Source organism: Lynx canadensis, chromosome D1 (assembly GCF_007474595.2).
Source record: "Lynx canadensis isolate LIC74 chromosome D1, mLynCan4.pri.v2, whole genome shotgun sequence".
Lineage (NCBI taxonomy): Eukaryota > Metazoa > Chordata > Mammalia > Carnivora > Felidae > Lynx > Lynx canadensis.
This window is the reverse complement of record NC_044312.2, coordinates 54,033,284-54,053,252: the sequence shown is the minus strand read 5'-3', so window position 1 is coordinate 54,053,252 and position 19,969 is coordinate 54,033,284. Positions and strand designations below refer to the sequence as shown.

General features: G+C 38.4%; 1 protein-coding gene across 1 annotated transcript in view; it reads right to left on the bottom strand.

The window, feature by feature from the left end:
- Positions 1 to 513: 513 nt before the first annotated feature.
- NARS2 (asparaginyl-tRNA synthetase 2, mitochondrial) overlaps positions 514 to 19,969 on the bottom strand; it is a 134,322-nt gene continuing 114,866 nt past the window's right edge. Inside the window, 5 exon segments of the mRNA XM_030332825.1 lie at positions 514 to 3,822; positions 11,883 to 11,959; positions 11,962 to 12,062; positions 15,310 to 15,336; positions 17,617 to 17,703. Of these exon segments, the coding sequence (XP_030188685.1) occupies positions 3,745 to 3,822; positions 11,883 to 11,959; positions 11,962 to 12,062; positions 15,310 to 15,336; positions 17,617 to 17,703 (370 nt within the window). The 3' untranslated portion in view covers positions 514 to 3,744.

Genomic DNA, 19,969 nt, shown 5'->3' with positions numbered 1-19,969 from the left:
TATCTAATTTTAGACCATTTTTATTACCCCCAAAGAGATTCCATATCCATTAGCAGCCACTCTTCATTCCCCTAATCTGAACCCCCCAGCCACTAATCTACTTTGTCTCTATGGATTTGCCAATTCTGGACATTTCATATAATTGGAATCCATGGCCTCTTGTGTCTGACTTCTTTCACTTTCTATAACATTTTCAAGGTCCATTCATGTTGTAGCATACATCAGTTCTTCTATTGCAAATATTGCAATATTACAAATATTAATATTTCCTGACTGGATGTATCACATTTTATTATTCATCTTCAGTTGATGGATATTTCAGTTGTTTCCACTTTTTGGCTACTATGAATGTTGCTGTGAACATTCATATGTGTACAAGTTTTTGTGTGAACCTACATCTTCACTGCTCTTGGGTATATACCTAGGAGTCAAATTGCTGGATCATAGGGTGACTCTGTGCTTAATTTTTTTTTTAAAGTAATCTCTACACCCAACGTGGGCCTCAAACCCATGGCCCCCAGATCAAAAGTCACATGCTCTACGGACTGAGCCAGCCAGGCACCCGTGTGTTTAACTTTTAAGGAATGGTTGAACTGTTTCCCACAGTGGTTACACCATTTTGCATTACCAGCAATGTATGAGAGTTCCAATCTGTCTCCCATCTTCTCCGATTCTTGTTACTTTCCATTTAAAATTATTTAATTTTAATAATGCTATTTTTTTTAGCAACCAGGTTGCAAAATTTTTCACCACGTCTGCGCTCATGGGTTGGTATGAGCCATCCCTAGCATATGACTGCATGCAGCCTACCAGAGGAGGCCCCGCCATCCTTCTCTGTAAAGTTCCATTTCTTTCCTGCTGACAAGAGCAATACTCAATAGATTTACATTTCCTTCTTCTGACATCCTTTCTATAGAAAACTGAAACCTTAAAAGATCTGATTTTCTTCTACTTTGGAATTAAGAAGATTTTGGATTCTGGAGGATCACAAAGTTTTCAACTCCCACCAAGCACCCTGGGAAGAACATAGTGTTTCCCTCGTACATTTGTGACGAGAAACAAAGATAAAAAACAAAATGTATCTTCCTGACACCCAGATAGATCTTCTGGATGAGCTCTCAAGCAGTTGCTTCAACAGGGCAAACAGCTGTGGTCTGTTTTCAACATAATTTGATGTAATCAGGGTTAATTTTGATGATGCAGTAACTCTGAAGACTGTTTTTTAACTGGATTACTGTTGGGTCAACAATCATGTGGTATTACATTTAGTGGCTGAAACAAAAGCCAGAATTAAAACAGCTTCCCCCCAGCCCCTTCTAAATGACAGCCCCACCGGGATTAGGAATTATGAGGCACATTTAACACAATTAACTAAAAAAGGAAGTAGTTGCAGTCAAATTACATGCAAGCTTCTCCAAGGTCCAGAGTGTTGACTGTGCAAAGAGCTGGAAACTTATTTGTTGCTGTTTTCTTTTCCTAGAATGATTAGAAATATGTTGGCAGTAATCATTATAAGTTAACGTTTTCGTAACATTCTAGGAAAAAGCCCGAAGATATTCTTCAGAAAAAATTTTCCGGAACCAAATGATGATTTTAGCAGTTCCCAGTTCCCTATTTTCCATGCATGTTTTCAAAATGATTATTTTAAGCGAGGACTAAATTCAGGGTGCGGCATGCCAGGGTTGAATGAATATGGTACACAAACTCTAAACACATTTGGAACTGTTTCTGAAGAGCAAAATCTTTTATCTTACTTTCATTGTTTATGGCCGGCCAACAGCAGGGTCTGGTTTGCTCTAGGCACACATGCTTTTTTATTTAGTCTCTTACAGTTGGCAGTTTTGGCTAGTCTGAAACCCAGCTAAGGCTTATGACAAAAGCCATTCTTATATAGTTTTGGAAAGAATCTTCAAAAATAGATGCCTTGGGAAGCTGCCAAATGTATTGGTTCTTCAAAACCTCTCTAATCTGATTTTGTACTTCAAAAAAGGTCTGATATTTGTCCAACCCCCCTCTGTAAATAAGCATCTATTCATTTGTTTTGTTTTTGTGACTCAGGGTATCAAGACACTTGAAAAGCAAATATGTCACTCACTTATCCTCCATGGCATCTTATCTATCAGAAATTTCTCATCTAAATAATTTCCTGATTAACATGTATTCTGGGATAACGTGGGGGTATGACTAAAAGGTAATGGAAGTACAACAACACAAAAAGTAATGAGAATTCTTTCCATAAATCAATAGTGTATTAATGTTCTCTTTTAGTTGCAAAAGCAGATACCTGTTTTAAATTTCCTTAAGCCCAAATAGGAAATTTATTGGTTTAAAAAAAAAAAAAAGAGGCACATCCCATGGAACCCAAGAAAAAGTTGAATAATCTGGCCTCAGGAAGGTTAGTAACTGAGGACTAAATATAGCAAAAACTAGGCAGCCAGTTTGGATGTGTGTGTCTGTCTCTCACAGGCCATCTGGTTTTTCATCTCCGAGCATGTGCCTTCATTTCTCTCTGCAGACTGCCTTCTCTCTGTCTCTTGAGGCACATGGTTGCTCTGCATTTCCTAAGTTTATATATTCCTGGTCCAAGCAACCAGTCCAGACTTTCTAGTGTTCTCAATCCCACTTTTCCAAGGGAAATGATACTGGCCCCCATTTTGGGTCAGGTATCCACTGCCAGTCCACTCAGCAAGGAAGCTCCTGTCCCCACTATGTCTGCAGGGCACCCATGGGCTAGGGTGCGGTGGGGGCGTGATTCTCAGAGCAGGAATGGGCTTGATAACTAACTGACACCTTGCCAAGTATTAAGAGAGGCATGAAAACTGATCTACTTTCTTTCAGGACTACCCAGACCTATCGTTTGAAACTCTGAAACACTTTTAGAAAGGCATATACTCTATCCAATGCAAACTATTATTCAAATACATGTTACTTAGGAAAGGTCATTTATGTCCTGTTATTTAATTCCAGTTAGGATTTCTGAGAGCCTACTACCATGAGTTCAGCATAGGGACACCGAGATGAGTAAGACCAGAAGTAAGAAGTTCAGGGTGTTTCTGGGGAGAGAAATAGGTAGGCAGGGTCTTACAGTAATGTGTGGACAATGTTTGTAGTAGAGGTATGTTCAAAGGATTGTGGGAACACAGAGATTATCAACCAGCTGCATGGGAACAAAACTATGAGCTCTTAGGTTTTTCTTGTTTGGGGTGCCCACAGAGATAGGCACTGAGTTAGCAGTAATTAACTGAAAATCTGAGCAACTCTGAGTTCATCTGAGACTTGCTGTGAATTTCTCCCCTCCAATCAAATATATCATCTGTTATTTACTGAGCACTCACTGTGTGCAAGGACATGGGTCGGTGCTGGTTTTGTATGATGAACAGTAGAGCGAAGTTCTTGAGAACTCTAGCTACTGTACTCTAAAACACCAGAGAAGACACCTTAGAACTCACGTTCAGTAACAGCTCCTAAGATAAATTACTAGTTGAACTCATACTTTTAATTTTTAACTTTTTGTTCTATGTTCAGGCAAAGGCTCCAGGCTTGGATTTTTATGCTGAAAAGGCTAGTTTAAAATTTTATGAATTTCAGATGCATAAAGAGGGAAACCACGTTTTGGGAATTACTTTTTAAGGAGAATTTCCCTGTTGTCTGATGGACATATTTCTTTTTCCTTTTCTTTTTGTTGGTTTTTTTTGGACACCTCAATGACACCTAATTCATTCAGAGTTTTTTAATGAGTACCCACTATGTGCTGGAGACTCTCCAGGGCACTGCAGATACAAAGATGGATGTGGTCTCTCTTGTGTTATGGAGCTCTCCTTCCTGCAGAGAAGACAAATGGCAGTGTAAGATGGCTGGTATTTGCATATGGTTCTCAGGGAGCACAATGAAAGGAGCGATTCTGGAAGCCACTGTCCAACCATTGGTATCTTGAAGTACAAGTAACATAAACGTGAAAATGTAGAACTCTAGTTGCATTTTGGAGTGTCACCCCTCCTAAAATAAGCCTCACAGCCTCAGTGTGATTAGAGTTGTATTATTTTGATTCTAGGTGACTAAGAGGTGACAGGTGTGTCGCCTGGGAAAGCCACCCAAGCCCATCTACAGGCATGTGGAGACAAGCAGTGCTGTGTCAGAATGCAGGGTATACTCCAGCTCGACGGGCAGGACAGCAATCTGTTGAGGACGGCTAACCCAATGGAAAAAAGTTAATCAAGAGCTAAAAGACAGTCAAGCACCAAAACACAGAAGTTTCCACACATGATAATTTTGTGGTTGTTGATCAGTGACTAGCCCACTCCTAAGTTTTCTGAGAAATACTAACCATACATAAGAGCCTTCCAGAACAAGTTAGTAAAGCAGACATGTTTGTTTCAATAAAATTGACATGCCTGGTTGGCGGGGAGGATAGGCTGGAAAAAGGAAGGGGAAGAATCTGGATGTTGATATATTACTGGGCATTGGAAGAATCAGAGCGGAGAGATACAGATGCACAGGGGAAAAAACATGGGGGAGGCAGTGGACAAGAAAGGGAGGAAAACAGATCTAGGTCAAGAGGTGTGGAAGGCTTCATGCTGCATGGATTTAAGAGTAACATCACTCTGTGGGCTGGCTTTCCCTCCTTGGTACAGAGGCATAAAAACCAGCTCCAAGGTGCAGGCAGAACAATCAAAAATAGTATGTTCTGCAATGAGCAGATTTGTGTAATTATTACCTTTTACTGTAAAATATTAAAACCTCCCTGAAGCTTTCTCACAGCATGGAATTAAACCACCTACATTAGGATCACTCAGGGTGACTGTTTAAGAAACGCAAACTGCGGGCTGTTCCATCTACTGAATCAGACTTTCTATGGTAGAACCAAGGTAATCTGAAAATTTTTAAATAATTTTTTTAAGTTTATTTACTCTGGGGGAGACAGAGAGAGAGAGACAGAGGAAGCGCATGTGTGCGTGAGTAGGGGAGGGGTAAGAGAGAGGGAGAGAGAGAATCCCAAGCAGGCTCCACACTGACAGAGCACAGCACAATATGGGGGCTCAATCTCATGAACTGTGAGATCATGACCTGAGCCAAAATCAAGAATTGGATGCTTAACCACCTGAGTCACCAAGGTGCTCCCTTAAATTTTTAATAAGCTCCCCAGGTGATTCTTATTCACAATAAACTCTGGCCAAGACCATCTGCAATGGGAGTCCCTGAGGCAAGGCCCATGTCCTACTTATCTCTGTATGTGCAGAGTCTAGCACTGCACCTGGCAGTTTGAGTGCTCAGTAAGTTTACTGAACTGAACACACCAAAGAGGTTTTAAAAGAAAAGTCACTCAATTCCACTGCCCTGAAATAGCTGATTTCATTTTTTTCCCATATGCTTCTAGTCCATGTACACAGATTTTACACTACTGGTAACTGTAAACTACAATTTAACATTTTTTGAACACATTTTCACTCACAATTTTTGATGGCTATAAAATATTTCATCCAACATGCAATAGGTACTTTAGTTGATACAGTTTTTTTTTTTTTTTTTTTTTTTTTGTGTTTTAAAAAGGTTTCCCTCAGGAGATCTTATATTTGTACAGTCTTTTCAGTTTAGGGAACCCTTTCACACAGTTTTGTTTCTCACAACACTTGTAAGATATAGCACTACCCCTCATTCTGCAGATGCCTATCCAAACCCACAGATAAATCACTTGCTCAAGGTTCCGCAGTTCAAAAGCAGAGCGTCAAGACTTCAATCAGAGGGGCGCCTGGGAGGCTCAGTGGGTTAAGCGTCCACCTCTTGATTTCAGCTCAGGTCATGATCTCACGGTGAGAATGAGCCCTGAGCTGATCTCCAGGCTCCGCAGTGAGTGTGCAGCCTGCTTGACATTGTCTCCCCCTCTCTCCTTCTGCCCCTCCCCAGCTTGCGTGCATACACACCCCCCACCCCCACACTCTCTCTCAAAAAAAAAAAGAAAAAAAAAAGAAAAAAGAAAAGGTCTTTTCTTTGTCTAATATCTTTTCCAACACCTAAACCTCCACCACATTTTCTGGCAGGAATATGACCCAACAGTTTCCCGATGTGAAAACCTTTAGTACAGAATGTAGAAGATGGAAATCACACTTAAAGAGATCACTGGCCAGCTATATCCTAACTGTACAGGAATGAGTTCCTGCCTTTTGGGACACTGCAAAGATCATGTGAATTGGTGGAAATCTTCAGTGAAAAAACTTAATGTTCTTCAACACAAATGTGTATGTGACCCAAATCCATTTTTTGCAATCCCCAAATGAAGGGGGATGGGATTGCCCTGAACATTTTGAAACCATAATTAAGATTCCTCAGCAGTTATTATGTATACAGGCAACCACTACAGGATGTAAGACAGCTGGAAGGGAGGCACTGGAGACTTTTAAGCTCTTCTAGTATCAAAACCAGTATCACAGCATACTTGGGTAGTAGCTGAGTGGACAGTGGAGGGAAGCATTCCTCTAAAGAGAAAGGCCCACTTTAAGATACACTGCCTGATGAATAACCTAGTGGGGTGCAGCCCCGGAGATTCTATCTTGGAGAAGAAAGGCTGGGGAAGAAATGGTGTTCCTGTGTTCCTTATTACATTTGCTAGAGAGAGGCAGGTTTGGGTATTATCAGGTCAGAATTCTCCAAGGATAGCAAAAGTTCTCCCTTAAGTAGAGAACTCCTATTCACTGAAGGGACAGGGTAAACTACCAGGAGCTGGAAAATACAAGAGGGGCAGTTTATACATCACAGACAGGGGAAGAAATATGATCTTTAAGAGATTTTCAAATCCAGGATCCTAGGAAAAGAGCAAAGCAGTTATTGTTGAACCAGTGTGCAGAGAAGGTTATAAGTCAAAGAGTCACAGCTGCAAATGGCCCAGGTTTTGCAGAATACAGTTCTAGCTGTGCATATGTGTATTTGTACACTGATAAAACCTGTGCTGGATGGGCCCTACCACGTTCTATTCTCATTCTCAGAGCATCATCTTGACATATCAAAGGCTGATCACTTTGGGGAGGATATAATAATCCCCACCAAAGTTCCTGCATCTATCTTTCCATGTATATTCTAGGTGATCCTAAGAGGAGAGTAAGTAAGGCAAATATGATCATAAACACATTAAAAAAAAAAAAAAAAGAGAGAGAGAGACACAGTGAGCTTAAGTACACTGCTGGGTCCAGGGCCCTTTATTCCAGTGTTTCTCTGTACTAGAATGCATTTGAACTCGACCGTCATTTCCCTCCCCTCCCCCTCAACTCTCCCCCCTGTGTAAACAAGGAAATCATGAGGCCAAAGTGTGTGTTTTTCAACATGTCCACTAAACTCTGAGGCGTAAGATACAAACTTCTTTGGTTACCATAAAGCTCTGTGCTTTTTCAGTTTCTCTGGAGGCTAGAGTAATGTGGACTTTATTTGCCGTCTTACTTCCCCACCTTTAATCATCTCTAGAAGATTCCTAATAACCAATCTTCATAACAAACTAATCTTTTATTAAACCAAATGAATTTGAGGCATAGTAAGCTACAAAAGAACAAGGTTCATAATACATTGTAAACATTAAAAAATTCTGTAAACTGTAAAGCAATGTTCAATTGATAGTCATATTACTAATAATAATTATGAACAGTAAAGATGTAGCAGGAAGTTACAGAAGAGTCATGAACTATGTTAACTCAATAGCTGCCTGAATGCAGTTTAAGAACCACCCAAACTCCTGACTTCTTTACAAAGTTCCCCTGGAAACTCCACACAGTGTGCTAATAGTGGTTGTAAATTCACTGGACTCCAAACCAAACTGGAGCTAACTAGAATGCCCAAGAGCTACCTGTGACCTTAGCTGATCAGAGGAGTAATTCAGGACTCCAGTAATGGCAGAATGTATAAGTTTCTGGAGGTGTGTTGGTCATGATCTAATAAGATCTGTCTTGTGGACAGATCGTAATCATTTTTGTGTCAGGTGATTAAGGTTATTTTTTGTCCTGAATGCCTTTTAATTTGGACTATACACTGGGAAGAAACTACAGTCAGATATTACTCCCACCTGTTTTCTTTTTATTATACATACTTAAGATTGCAGACTGAATACAAATATTGATCAGAAGCCAACAAGCCCCACGCATTTCTTATCAATTCAATCCAGGCCAATTTGTCTTTCAACTCTGCATTTTTATGTTCTTGCCTCACCACTTACTAAAATAAATTATGAAAATAGCAATCCGATCCAAATAAGCATCTTTCATCTAAATTATCTGAAACAAGAGATTTAAAGAAGAGTAGAGTTAATCCATCTCACCAATTGCATCTTCAGTGCCTGTTCAGTCATGCTTGAATGTCCAGATTCAATTTATAGAGAGAATGAATGTATAACATTGTAGAGGGACGCTTCTGGCAGATACTGTCTGAGAGGGACAAAAGGTCAAACAGTCCCTTTGCTGTTCTGTGACAGTCAGTCTCTGGGCTGGGTCAGAGGGTGGGAGAATTATGTCTAGATCTGGAATGGATCACTCACACAATTAAGTTCTTGTGAGACCAAAAAAATACATGAATGAATGAATAAATAGAAGCACAACCTCACCAGGCCAGAGGACAGCCAGATGGAAAGTAACTATTTTTCCCCACCTAATGCAAAATTTGAAATGAGAATGGAAATTAATGATGGAAAAACCATTTCTAAGTTTTAAAATACACACACTCTTTCTTGGGTGGCTGGGGTTGCTATTTTGAGGTGACGTTTGGAAATCTTGGGAAAACAGAATCTGATTTTTCCCTCATTGGAAACTGGTTACTCAAGCAGAAGTTAACACCCTCAAATCACCTTTTAACTCACAGTTTAAGCCCTATAAGAATAGTATTATAGCGTGGGTAGTCCTTGACTTTTATTCATTCTACACAGGATTCCACAATGCTGCTTCTCTGCAGAATCTGGATATTCATATAGCAGCTGACAAGTGGGCATTTTAAAGTTTTCCCTGTAGATGCCGTCTGCCCTGCCGGCAAGTTTAGTTTTGGCATTTTCATGATCTTTGTCTGACACCAGTATTTGCTGTTGCTCAATTATTGGTAAAATAAAAGTAATGAGTCAAAGATGTCAATTTTGAGGCTTGTGATGAGTGGCAAGTGTTTGGCTTCAACCAGATCCTCACTGTGTGATCAACCGTAGAGGAAAAGAACAAGTAAGTATGAAAGTTGGGAAATACACTGCAGAAACTTACCAAAAAGGCAAGAACGATGTTTATTTGAGGAGGACCTTCTCCCACCCCACGCACACACACAATGAACACACTGAAGTCTATTGCAGAACTTTCAGTGATTTGACTTCACTGTACATTTTCAGAGACCTGACATGTGCTAAAAATCAAGTGTATAAGTTAGACTCTAAATCGATTGTTATTAGTGACTATCTCCAGCACAGATTCCTGAAAGATTAAGAGATAGAAAAAGAATCCTTAGAGTTGATCTATTTCGAAATGATAGTTCTGCAGGTGAAATAACTGGAGGGCACAAAGATGATCGTACCAGATTAACACTCTCCAGCTAAATCAATGGTGGCTCTGGGATCAGCACCTGGGGTTTCTGTGATTCACTGTTCTTTCTATCACTGTTATTTTTGATGCCCCACCATCATATTAACATTATAATTCTATCTGGTTCCTCAAAGATCACTGGAGACATGATGCCCGAGAGCCTGGGAAAATATTAGTGCTTCAGGTTGGGGGCCTGTGAGAGTCTCTGATTCTCACTTCACAAAATTAATACAGTATCAAGACTTGAATGTCAAATCAATACTGACTGATGTTGCAAATGTTTTAAAATGGTTTCTGCATTTATCTTCCAGGTCTAAGGTTAAATATCACCTTTTCAGAGATACCTGCTCTAGCAAAGTTATCTATGCTTGCCCTGTTCCTTTTTTTTTTTTTAATTTTTTATGTTTATTTATTTTTGAGAGAGAGAGAGACATGGAGCATGAGCGGGGGAGGGGCAGAGAGAGAGGGAGACTCAGAATCCGAAACAGGCTCCAGGCTCTGAGTGTCAGCACAGAGCCCGACGCTGGGCTCGAGATCAGACCGTGAAATCATGACCTGAGCCGAAGTCGGATGCTCAACCGACTGAGCCACCCAGGCGCCCCTATGCTTGCCCTGTTCTTATAAAATATTATAGCATATGTCATATTTTTTAAATACATTTGTTTGCTTACTGATTGTGTATCTTCTCTAATAGACTGTAAATTCCATGAAGGCATGGGTCATTTCTCTTTTGTTCACTATCATTTATTTACCACCTAGCCCCATTCTTGGCATACTGAGTAAGCTCAAATAATATCTGTTACACAAACAAATGAATTTATCTCTCTAGCCCATGATTGAGGCAAGCCTTATGAAAGCTCTAATTATCTCTTTTGTCCTGCCCTAAACTTGGTATCTGAGCCCAGGGGATTAAAGTTCTAGGGAAGCATATTTTAGCTCCGCAAAAACGAAAAATGAGACAGATTCAGAAATGGAATGAGCTATTTTGTGGGATACTGAGCTCTTTGCCAACAAGTGCCTGCCCAGGTATATATAGGCTCTCTCTGCATCAGGCAGAAGTTTGGTCATGAGAACATCTTAGTGGCTTCTGTGATTTCCAGCTCTAAGGTTTGGCAGTTCCTTTCAGTCATTTGCTTTGGGTTAGGATAAAATAAAGTCCACATACAAACTCATCAGGAAATAACCTCAGATAAGTTATCTAATGAGACTTAGAAAATTGATTATTTAGGCATGCATGCCATTTACCATTATTTGATACATATAAATTCTACTGAGCATATAATTTGGCTGTAAGTCCATAGATATGTAACTCAATGAAGACTACAAGAGTTAAAAAAAATTTGTGTAGTATTTCAGTTTTAAGCGTGCATGTGTGTGCGTGCACACACATGCACACACACACACTTTCATGTAATTGTTGTATCGACTCTGAGGAAAATGATGTATGAGCTCATACAGAGTAAACGGCTTGTCCAAATCATGCACGTAAAGTGCTACAGTTGTCAGGTCTCAGATTCCCAAATCAGCAATCCTCACAAAAACTCTAATAGACAATATTGCCTTTTGAGTCCAAAATTACCCATCCTTCAGGTTTAGCTACATTTGCGTGCTCATCTTACACTGGAAATACCTTATTCCACTTTTCACTGTGGAAAGGTCAAATGGAATTTAAAAATATATCTGTATTTTTCTTTCAGAGGTATCAAAAATCTATTTTATTATTAGAGAAGTTACAAACATCTACTATAAACTACAACAGTCATTAGTTTAAATAATTAATACATCCCATTTGCTATTTTTATACTTAAAGATCAGCAGTTATTAAATGTGACTTTTTGCACCCCGTCTGATGAAAGATTTCAATTCAGAACATTAACTTAATATTAACTCAAAAAAGACCCCAAAAGGAATATTTTCTTCTGTAATGTTTAGTAAAACGGTGAGAATAAGATGGGCATTTATCATAGATTAATTGGAAAGGGAGAAAAGATCCAACATTTTATTTTTAGCTCCTAGTTGTTTCTCAGAGGTCACAAAGAGCAGTGCTCTAATGATTAAAGACAAAGTAAAACACACGATCTCATCCTGTCTTAAGAGTCTGAAAGGACCTCTGAGACCACAGTTCAGTTTCTTCATTTCTTCTTAATTGACATAATAGATTTTGAGATTCTACCTGCTGCAAGTATCTTTTTGAGAGAGTTCATTTTTCCATGAATTGCTCTCAACTTTCTAAGAAAATCATGATCACTTCTATTTTTCATAGGTCATATCTTAGGGCATGACAATTACATATTGAAAACTTTTGCATTTCTATACTTCAAACATGTATTCTCTTATATGCACATTCACACGCAGTACCTCTGGCACAGGGTGATTTTCTTTAACTGGTCTTCCAGCTATAAAACACGAATGAGTAAATCTTGGAAAAGGGATACATCTTTGATATTGTCAATTCCCAAGATGCACTGCAGATAGCGTTCAAATCCCATCCCAAAGCCTCCATGTGGTACAGATCCAAATCGACGGAGGTCCAGATACCTGATTTTGAAAAGAGAATCATCACCTATTAGATGCTGTATTGTATCAGATGTCATGATAGAATTTTACATTTCAAAAATATTTTGCAGCCATTTGTTACCATCTACATCATTTTTTAAAAATGTTTATTTATTTTGAGACAGACAGAGAGAGAGAGAGAGAGAGAGAGGAGAGAGAGAGAGAGAGAGAGATGAATCCCAAGCAGGTTCCGTGCTGTCAGAGCAGAGCCCAACATGAGACTTGATCTCACAAACTATGAGATCATGACCTGAGCTGAAATCAAGAGTCTGGTACTCAATCAACTGAGCCACCCAGGCACCATGATCTACATCACAGTAGTAAACAAATCTTTTCCCTCCAAAGACAGGTGAAGAACAAGTTATAATGAGCTGTCCAAGGTAACTCAAATAGCATTCCTGTCATGCATTCATAGGCTTTGGTCACTTGATCCTTTTTAAGTTATTTATGTACTTATGCAGAAAATTTGCCTCATGAGGCTACAGAAAATGTTCTAATAACTTTATTAATTTCTTGAAAATATATTCTTCTTCTATTTTTGTTTGTTAATGCTTTTTTTCCCTACTAAAATCATGTTGTTCAATACAGAGAGAAGAGTGAAGAGTTTTGCCTGATAGGTTATAAAATGATACCCTCTGTATTAGATTGTAAGCTCTATCAAGAACAGGAACTGTGCCTTATTCAACCATTTTATCTCTACTGTCTGCTCTGGAGTAGATGCTTCCTCCATGAAGATTTGTTGTCTGAAGGCACAAAAATATACTCTTGAATGCTAGAGTGAAATTTCCAGTCCTGTGCTTCAAACCTAGTATAGTATGTCCAAATCCATTTTTCTGGAAGGCTAGATAGCCTACAAAACCTAGCTATACTAATTCTATTCCCATTTAAAATCATGTGGCTAGAAAATGGTACAGCCATGATTCAAACTCAGATTTCAATACACCGGCTTGTCATAAATTTATTTTAGGAAAGGAAGGAGGAGGAAGACTTTACAGGTATTTTTATTATGTCATTTGGTGGGGGATTTCTTTATAGCTTCTTGAATGATTTGTAAAATCACTTCCAGAATAAAACTTAAGTGCCATAGCCCGTAGTCATTTGGATCCTCAAGAATAAAGACTATTACCTAATTTACCCACTATCAGTAATAATGACCACGTGTATTGGTATTTTAGGCAATTAAGATTGAATATGGATCTTTCTAAAATAAAAGAGGAATTGCAACTGGGTGAGTTACCACCAAGCGAGGGATCAATGAACAGGAGTATCTAGTATAAAACTTCAGACCAGTAAGAACTATCAGGAATAATGGAAAAAGCACAATCTTGAGTAAATGAAATGTTTGGTAGCTGAATTAACTTCAAGTTTACAAGGCATGGGGCAGGGCATACTTTGATATACTGAGAAAATGAGATGCCTATCACCACCTGCCACAAACCCTGCAGGATCTGGGCTGGCTGCTAAAAGTCCAGCAATAGTTTCAGCTGGCTCTAAATTTCTCATACATCGATGTCAAAACACTGGCATAAATGGCTGGAAACTGAATTCAGCAGATGGATTTAGTCTGTAGCATTTTTCTTGCCCTTGCTTTGATATATAGAAAAATCCACTTCTAAAAAACAAGTTTTCGAAGGAATATGTATTTGTTAGATTGTTGTTAAACTGATTCTACGGCAGCCAGGTTACAGAAGGGATGGCACAAAAATTTGTGGAACTAGTTACAGATGTTATTTGCATATGGCATGGAGAAATAGGAAGTGAGTAAAATCTTTAGACACCTGGGGTGGTTACTCACAATGTAGTGGAACACTAGCAGAGATCGCAGACTTGAAGATTTCTAAAATCCCTTCCACCTTTAAAATACTGTGATTACCAGATAAAAGGAAGCAGAGTAGAATAACAGAGATTTATATTTAGAGATCTTAAGAGTTTGAAAACTTTAGCTGGGACAAGAATAGTACTGAAATGAGTAAGACCAGAAAGGCCTACACTTATTTAACAAACAATTAAAATTTGTATTTAGCTAGTTTTTGCATACTATGAAGATTATCTTGTAGACAGACAAAAAACAGGCAAAACGCATAAGCTTGCTCAATCAGGAGGCTCATCTACCTCATAGCGAGACTCAGAACAAAGGAAAGGGGAAAGGAAACTAGCTTTTACTGAGGTTCTATTCTAGGTAGATACTTACCCTATATTATTCATTTCATCCTCACAATAATCCTCTTAAGTTGATATTATCATCCCATTTCAGAGCCAGAAAACCAAGACTCAGAGAGATTAAGTATGTCTAAAGTCACTATTGGTACTGAGAACAACTGAGGGTTGTGGGGGGTGGGAGGGAGGGGAGGGTGGGTGATGGGTATTGAGGAGGGCACCTTTTGGGATGAGCACTGGGTGTTGTACGGAAACCAAATTGACAATAAACTTCATATATTGAAAAAATAAAAAAATAAGAAAATAAAGTCACTATTGGTAAATAATAAGGCATTTAGGGTCATGACCTGCACATCATTTTAGGCTTCTGCCCTTCTGTAATCTAGGTATTTCAAAGGCAAGTGTACAATTTGACCCTTCCTTCTCCTGAGGACAGCAGAAGAATTAATAATATTGTTGGTATTATTACACCAAGATCCTGAAGGAAAGTTACTATATAAAAATATAAGTACATAATTTGTATGTATTCAAAAGTACTTGAAGAAAGGGTTTGCAGAAAGAAAACCAGAGCAATTCTGGAGAAGTAAATGTATGAATGCAGACAAGTGCTCTTTCCTACACAGCACAGATTTCTACAGACTTTAGGGATCACTTCGCTCAAACTCTAATTTCACACACAGAGAAACTGAAGCATAATGGTTAGGAAAAAAGCCCCAGCTCCATGTTTCTGTGTGCTCTTGGTTAAGTTAGTTAATATCTCTAGACCTTAGGTCTGGAGGGGTAATAAAAAGGAGATAAGAATAGTAACCAACTCGCAGGGTGTTATGATAATTACATAAGAAAATATACATTAAAATTTTAACACAGTTATCCAGCAGCACCCAATAAGTAATAAATAAACGGCAGCCACTATCATTACTATTTTCCAGGATTCAAAGACAATAAATAATCTGAGAACTGAACTATTCATTTTTCTTAACAATGTTTCACAGTGCCTTGGGAATACACGTAAACTTGTGTAACAATCAGACCAAACAGCTATAATAAGAATGATTAAGGGTCCACTTCTTACCATTGGTAGGCTTCCGTTAGTCCTGATCTGTAAGAGAAAATAACAAATTCTTTCAGAGAATGGCAAGAAGATAAAGATACTAACCACCAAACATTTATTCTGGGTGTATGCAAAGTGCTCTTTATAAAGAAGTACACACAAAAACCTGTGCTCTCAAAGAACATGCAATACAGTTGAGAAGCTGAACCTTTAATATGGTATGAAAGCTAACGTATCCAATAGTCTAAGGTGTTATCAAGTGAGTGGCAGAGACAACAAATGCTACAGGAAGTATAGTCCAGAGCCCAAAAGAAGGGGTCCATGTCAGATGAGCTTACAGTCCTGTGACATAAGAAAAGCACCATAATTATGGGTGCTGGGAGGCACACAGAAGGAACACAAAGACACAACTTTCATTCTGTAACATTGAAATAATAATACAGATTCTGCCTCCAGAATATGGTTGAAAATTGTTTTCTGGCCAATTTGAAAAATGCTAATAAAGTTTTAAGCTCTTAGTACTCATGAAAATTAATTTCAGCCCTTTAAAGCTTGGCTGGCTTGGTCGGTGGAGTGTGCGACTCTTGACTTCGGTGTAGTTATGTCTGAGACTCACGTTGGGTGTACAGATTACTTAAAAATAAAATCTTAAAAAAAAAGTAATTTCAGCTTTTTAAAAAAATGTTTGGGATCACAGTGCATCTGAAGTGATAAAGACTATGAAAAAACCAGATATACAGAAAACATGAACAGAAGTCACAGATATATCCCTAAGATAGGGAAACACATATAACCATTTCATTAGGAAAGATAAATTTGGATATAATCAGATATTAGTAAACATGTAATGTTATGAGGAAAGGTTTCCTGAAGGAAGGAAGCAAGCAAAGAAAACAGACCAATTAATCTTTCAACAGATGAGGTTTCTTGCCATGTGTGATTTTTATTGTGCTTAAAAAAAACCCAGAGATCTTAAAATTCTTTCCATCTAGGAGTTTGACCTTTACTTCAATTCCACAATTTTCCCAGGACTTTCTAACATTATAGTAGTAAGGAATTAGGGGCCTAACTAACAAAAAAGAAGCCTCCCAGAACATATTTATTCCCTTTCTTCTGGACCCTGACCAAATAGAGCAGTTCAAATAATTGGGATTACAAAACCAAGTTACCTAACAGATTTATAGGTGGGATCTTGGAAAAAAACATCAACTTTTAAGCATTTCTCCACTAGGAAAAGAAGAACTTACAAATGGCTAATTTTACAGGATATTTTCAAAGTATTATGGCTTTTCCAGGTTACTCTGAAACCCAGTATTATCTGGAGAGTAGGAGAGTGGGATTAAGCCTTCAGCATGGGAAAAACTTTTTTTTTTTTTTTAAAGTCTGGCACAGCAAAAGTGGAAACCATGGAAAACAGAAGTTTATAACCTTGGTTAGTTTAGGAAGTCATTGTGGTTTGTTGGCAAACCACGCATGCATAGGAGTGGTAGTTCAATTAGAAACACAATTCTCTACTTCTCATCTCCAAAACATTTTCTGCATTTTATAGATTAATTTCTAGGTCTCAAACAGCAAGTTAAAATAAGTTATTCAAATAGCTTAATTAAGACCCTTACATAGCAGAAAACCCAAGGAAGGGAAAACTGCTTATTCTAAATGTTAGTTTAGTGGATATTTTAGTATCTTTCTTTCTCCAGCTTTATCCTTTCTCTGGTTCAGAGTCTGTCTTTATGTCCCTATAGGAGTCTTGTTTATGTCCCCAATCATAATTTAGAGTAAATAAAAAAGTACACAGAGAAGACAAAAAATGAAGGACAAGCTTTAAGGTTGGCTTCTATCATTAACTTTTAAAAAAAGCAATTTCTGGGGTGCCTGGGTGGCTCAGTGCTTAAGCGTCTGACTCTTGATTTGAGCTCAGGACATGATCAAATAATTCATGGGATGGAGTCCCGTGTCGGGTTCTGCGCTGACAGTGTGGAGCCTGCTTGGGATTCTCTCTCCCTCTCTCTCTCTGCCCTCCCTCACTCGTGCTCTCTCTCTCAAAATAAATCAATGAACATTAAAAAAAAAATTTTAAAGCAATTTCCATAGGGAGAGATACATACAAATTAGTGGACAAGTAACACTATGGCCTTATTTCACATAACAGTTCCAATCTTTAAGACAGGGAAACTCAGAGAAGTCACATAACAACTTGCTCAAGGCCACAAAGAATCTGAGATCCAGGTCAGTCAGGCGCTGAGGCTCATTCACTACTTCTCTGTTACTTTGCCAAGACTGCCATCATCATCAATTTCTGAACTTGTTTCTTTTAGGTCTGATCATTACCTGGCCAGTCGCTGCTCTAAGAAATGGTACCGTTCCTCTCTGAGGCTTCCTCCAAAGAGCTCTCCAACTCCAGGAACCAGAAGATCACAGCAGCAACCTAAAAAGGAAAAAACTATAAACAATCTCACACGTTCAGAGGATTCCAACAATTGTCAGCTTCTCAAGCAAGTGGAACTTTTAACATTTTGGCGACTGGCTATTAAACTGCTTACCAGAATATATTTATGTTATCTGTTGACGTGGTTTCAAAATCATATTTTTAATATAATCTTTAGAATAAATGATACAGAAATTGTGGACAGTTACCTCTCCTTTCTTGCACCATGTATGGCAATGTATTAAATGTGTTTTCTTCACAAATGTGGTATGTTAATTATAAAAAAATGTGACAAAAAATGTGGCAAGTATTAAAAATTATGAGATATTAAAAATCACCTATCACCATGCAGAATAAATTGCATTTTTTGTTTTTAGATGTTGTATTCTTTATTTTGAAAATCAGGCTAGGGAAAGTCCCACTTTGCCAGGGAGGGGTAGATCAAGCCCTGTGTAGGACTCTGTGCTGACAATGCGGAGCCTGCTTGGGATTCTGTCTCTCCCTCTCTCTGCCCTTCCCCTATTCTCTCTCAAAATGAATAAAATAAACTTAAAAAAAAAAAAGAAGTTACCAGTTTTTATTTAACTGCTTTTTTGTTGTTGAATATTTTGGTGTGTGTTGTTGTTTTCCTCTTTAATAATTTGACAATGAAGATTTTTCTTTAATTTGTAGTATTTTGGTAGGACTTGTAAAATATGTTCTGATTATTATTATTATTTTTAGTGTTTATTTCTTGAGAGAGAGAGAGAGAAAGAGAAAGAGAAACAGACAGAGTGTGAGCAGGGGAGGGGCGGAGAGAGAGGGAGACACAGAATCTGAAGCAGGCTCCAGGCTCTGAGCTGTTAGCACAGAGCCCCACGTGGGGCTTAAACTCACGAACTGCGAGATCATAACCTGAGCTGAAGTCAGACGCTTAACTGACTGAGCCACCCAGGTGCCCCCGATTATTATTTTTTAACGTTTGTTTATTTATTTTGAGAGAGATCGAGCAGGGAAGGGAAAGATAGAGAGGCAGGGAGAGACAGAATCCCAAGCAGGCTCTATGCTGTTGGCGCAGAGCCCAGCGTGGGGCTTGATCTCATGAACCATGAGATCATGACCTGAGGAGAAATCAAGAGGTGGACGCTTAACCGATGGAGCCATCCAGGGGCCCCAAAAATGTTCCGATGATTAACCAAAGAAGTAAAACTGAAACAATGAGATAGCATTTTAGAGTTATCAAAATGTGAAGCAAAAAACCAACATAAACAGCATGGATTAGAAGATACATGAGCCACTACTCTCCCACGACTGACAAAACCTTTCTGGTCAGCAACTTGGGAGAAGATAATCAAAAGCCTTAAACATCCATATGCTGTGACCTGGCAATGGCAGTTCTAGGAACTAGTCCTAACAAAATAATCAGAGATGCAAAAAAAACCAAACAACAAAAAGCAAAAAACGAAAAACAGGAAAAAAAGAAAAAAAACAGAAAAGATTACTGCATAGAGTATTAGTTGCGATACTACTTACAATAACAAAATTTTGTTCAAGCATATGTCAATAGGAGATGACAGTTAGATAAATCTTAGACACAGAAAGAAAAAAAGATTGGCATCTAAAATAATGAGATGTTAATTATGCTGCCACTGTGATTTCTTCTTTTCTCTGTCTGGTATTTTATTTTCTGCAATGAGGATGTATTACACTTTTGTGTTAAGAAAATAACAGAAAACTTTTAATAGGGGAAAATGGCAGCTTCATATTTTAATTGTATTTCTTTATTTACTAGTAATACTTAATTTTTGAGAATGTTTATTTGCTATCTATATCATTTGTGATCTGGTAATTCTTTTTGTGGGGCAGGGTAAGCATTATTAACACCAAGAATCTAAAGGCACAAAACTAAAAAGCATGCAACAAATGAAAGATTAGGAACTCATAAAACACATTTTATTATTTAATTAAAAAAATTTTTTTAAATTTTTATTTATTTTTGAGAGAGAGAGAGAGAGAGAGAGAGAGACAGAGTGCAAGCAGGGGAGGGGCAGAGAGAGGAAGACACAGAATCTGAAGCAGGCTCCAGGCTCTGAGCTGTTAGCACAGAGCCCAATGCAGGGCTCAAACCCACAAACCAAGAAATCATGACCTGAGCCGAAGTCAGATACTTAACCAAATGAGCCACCCAGGTGCCCCACATAAAGCATATTTTAATCTTCAATTATTATTATTATTATTATTTTTAAAGTAAACTCTACACTCAACTGGGGCTTGAAC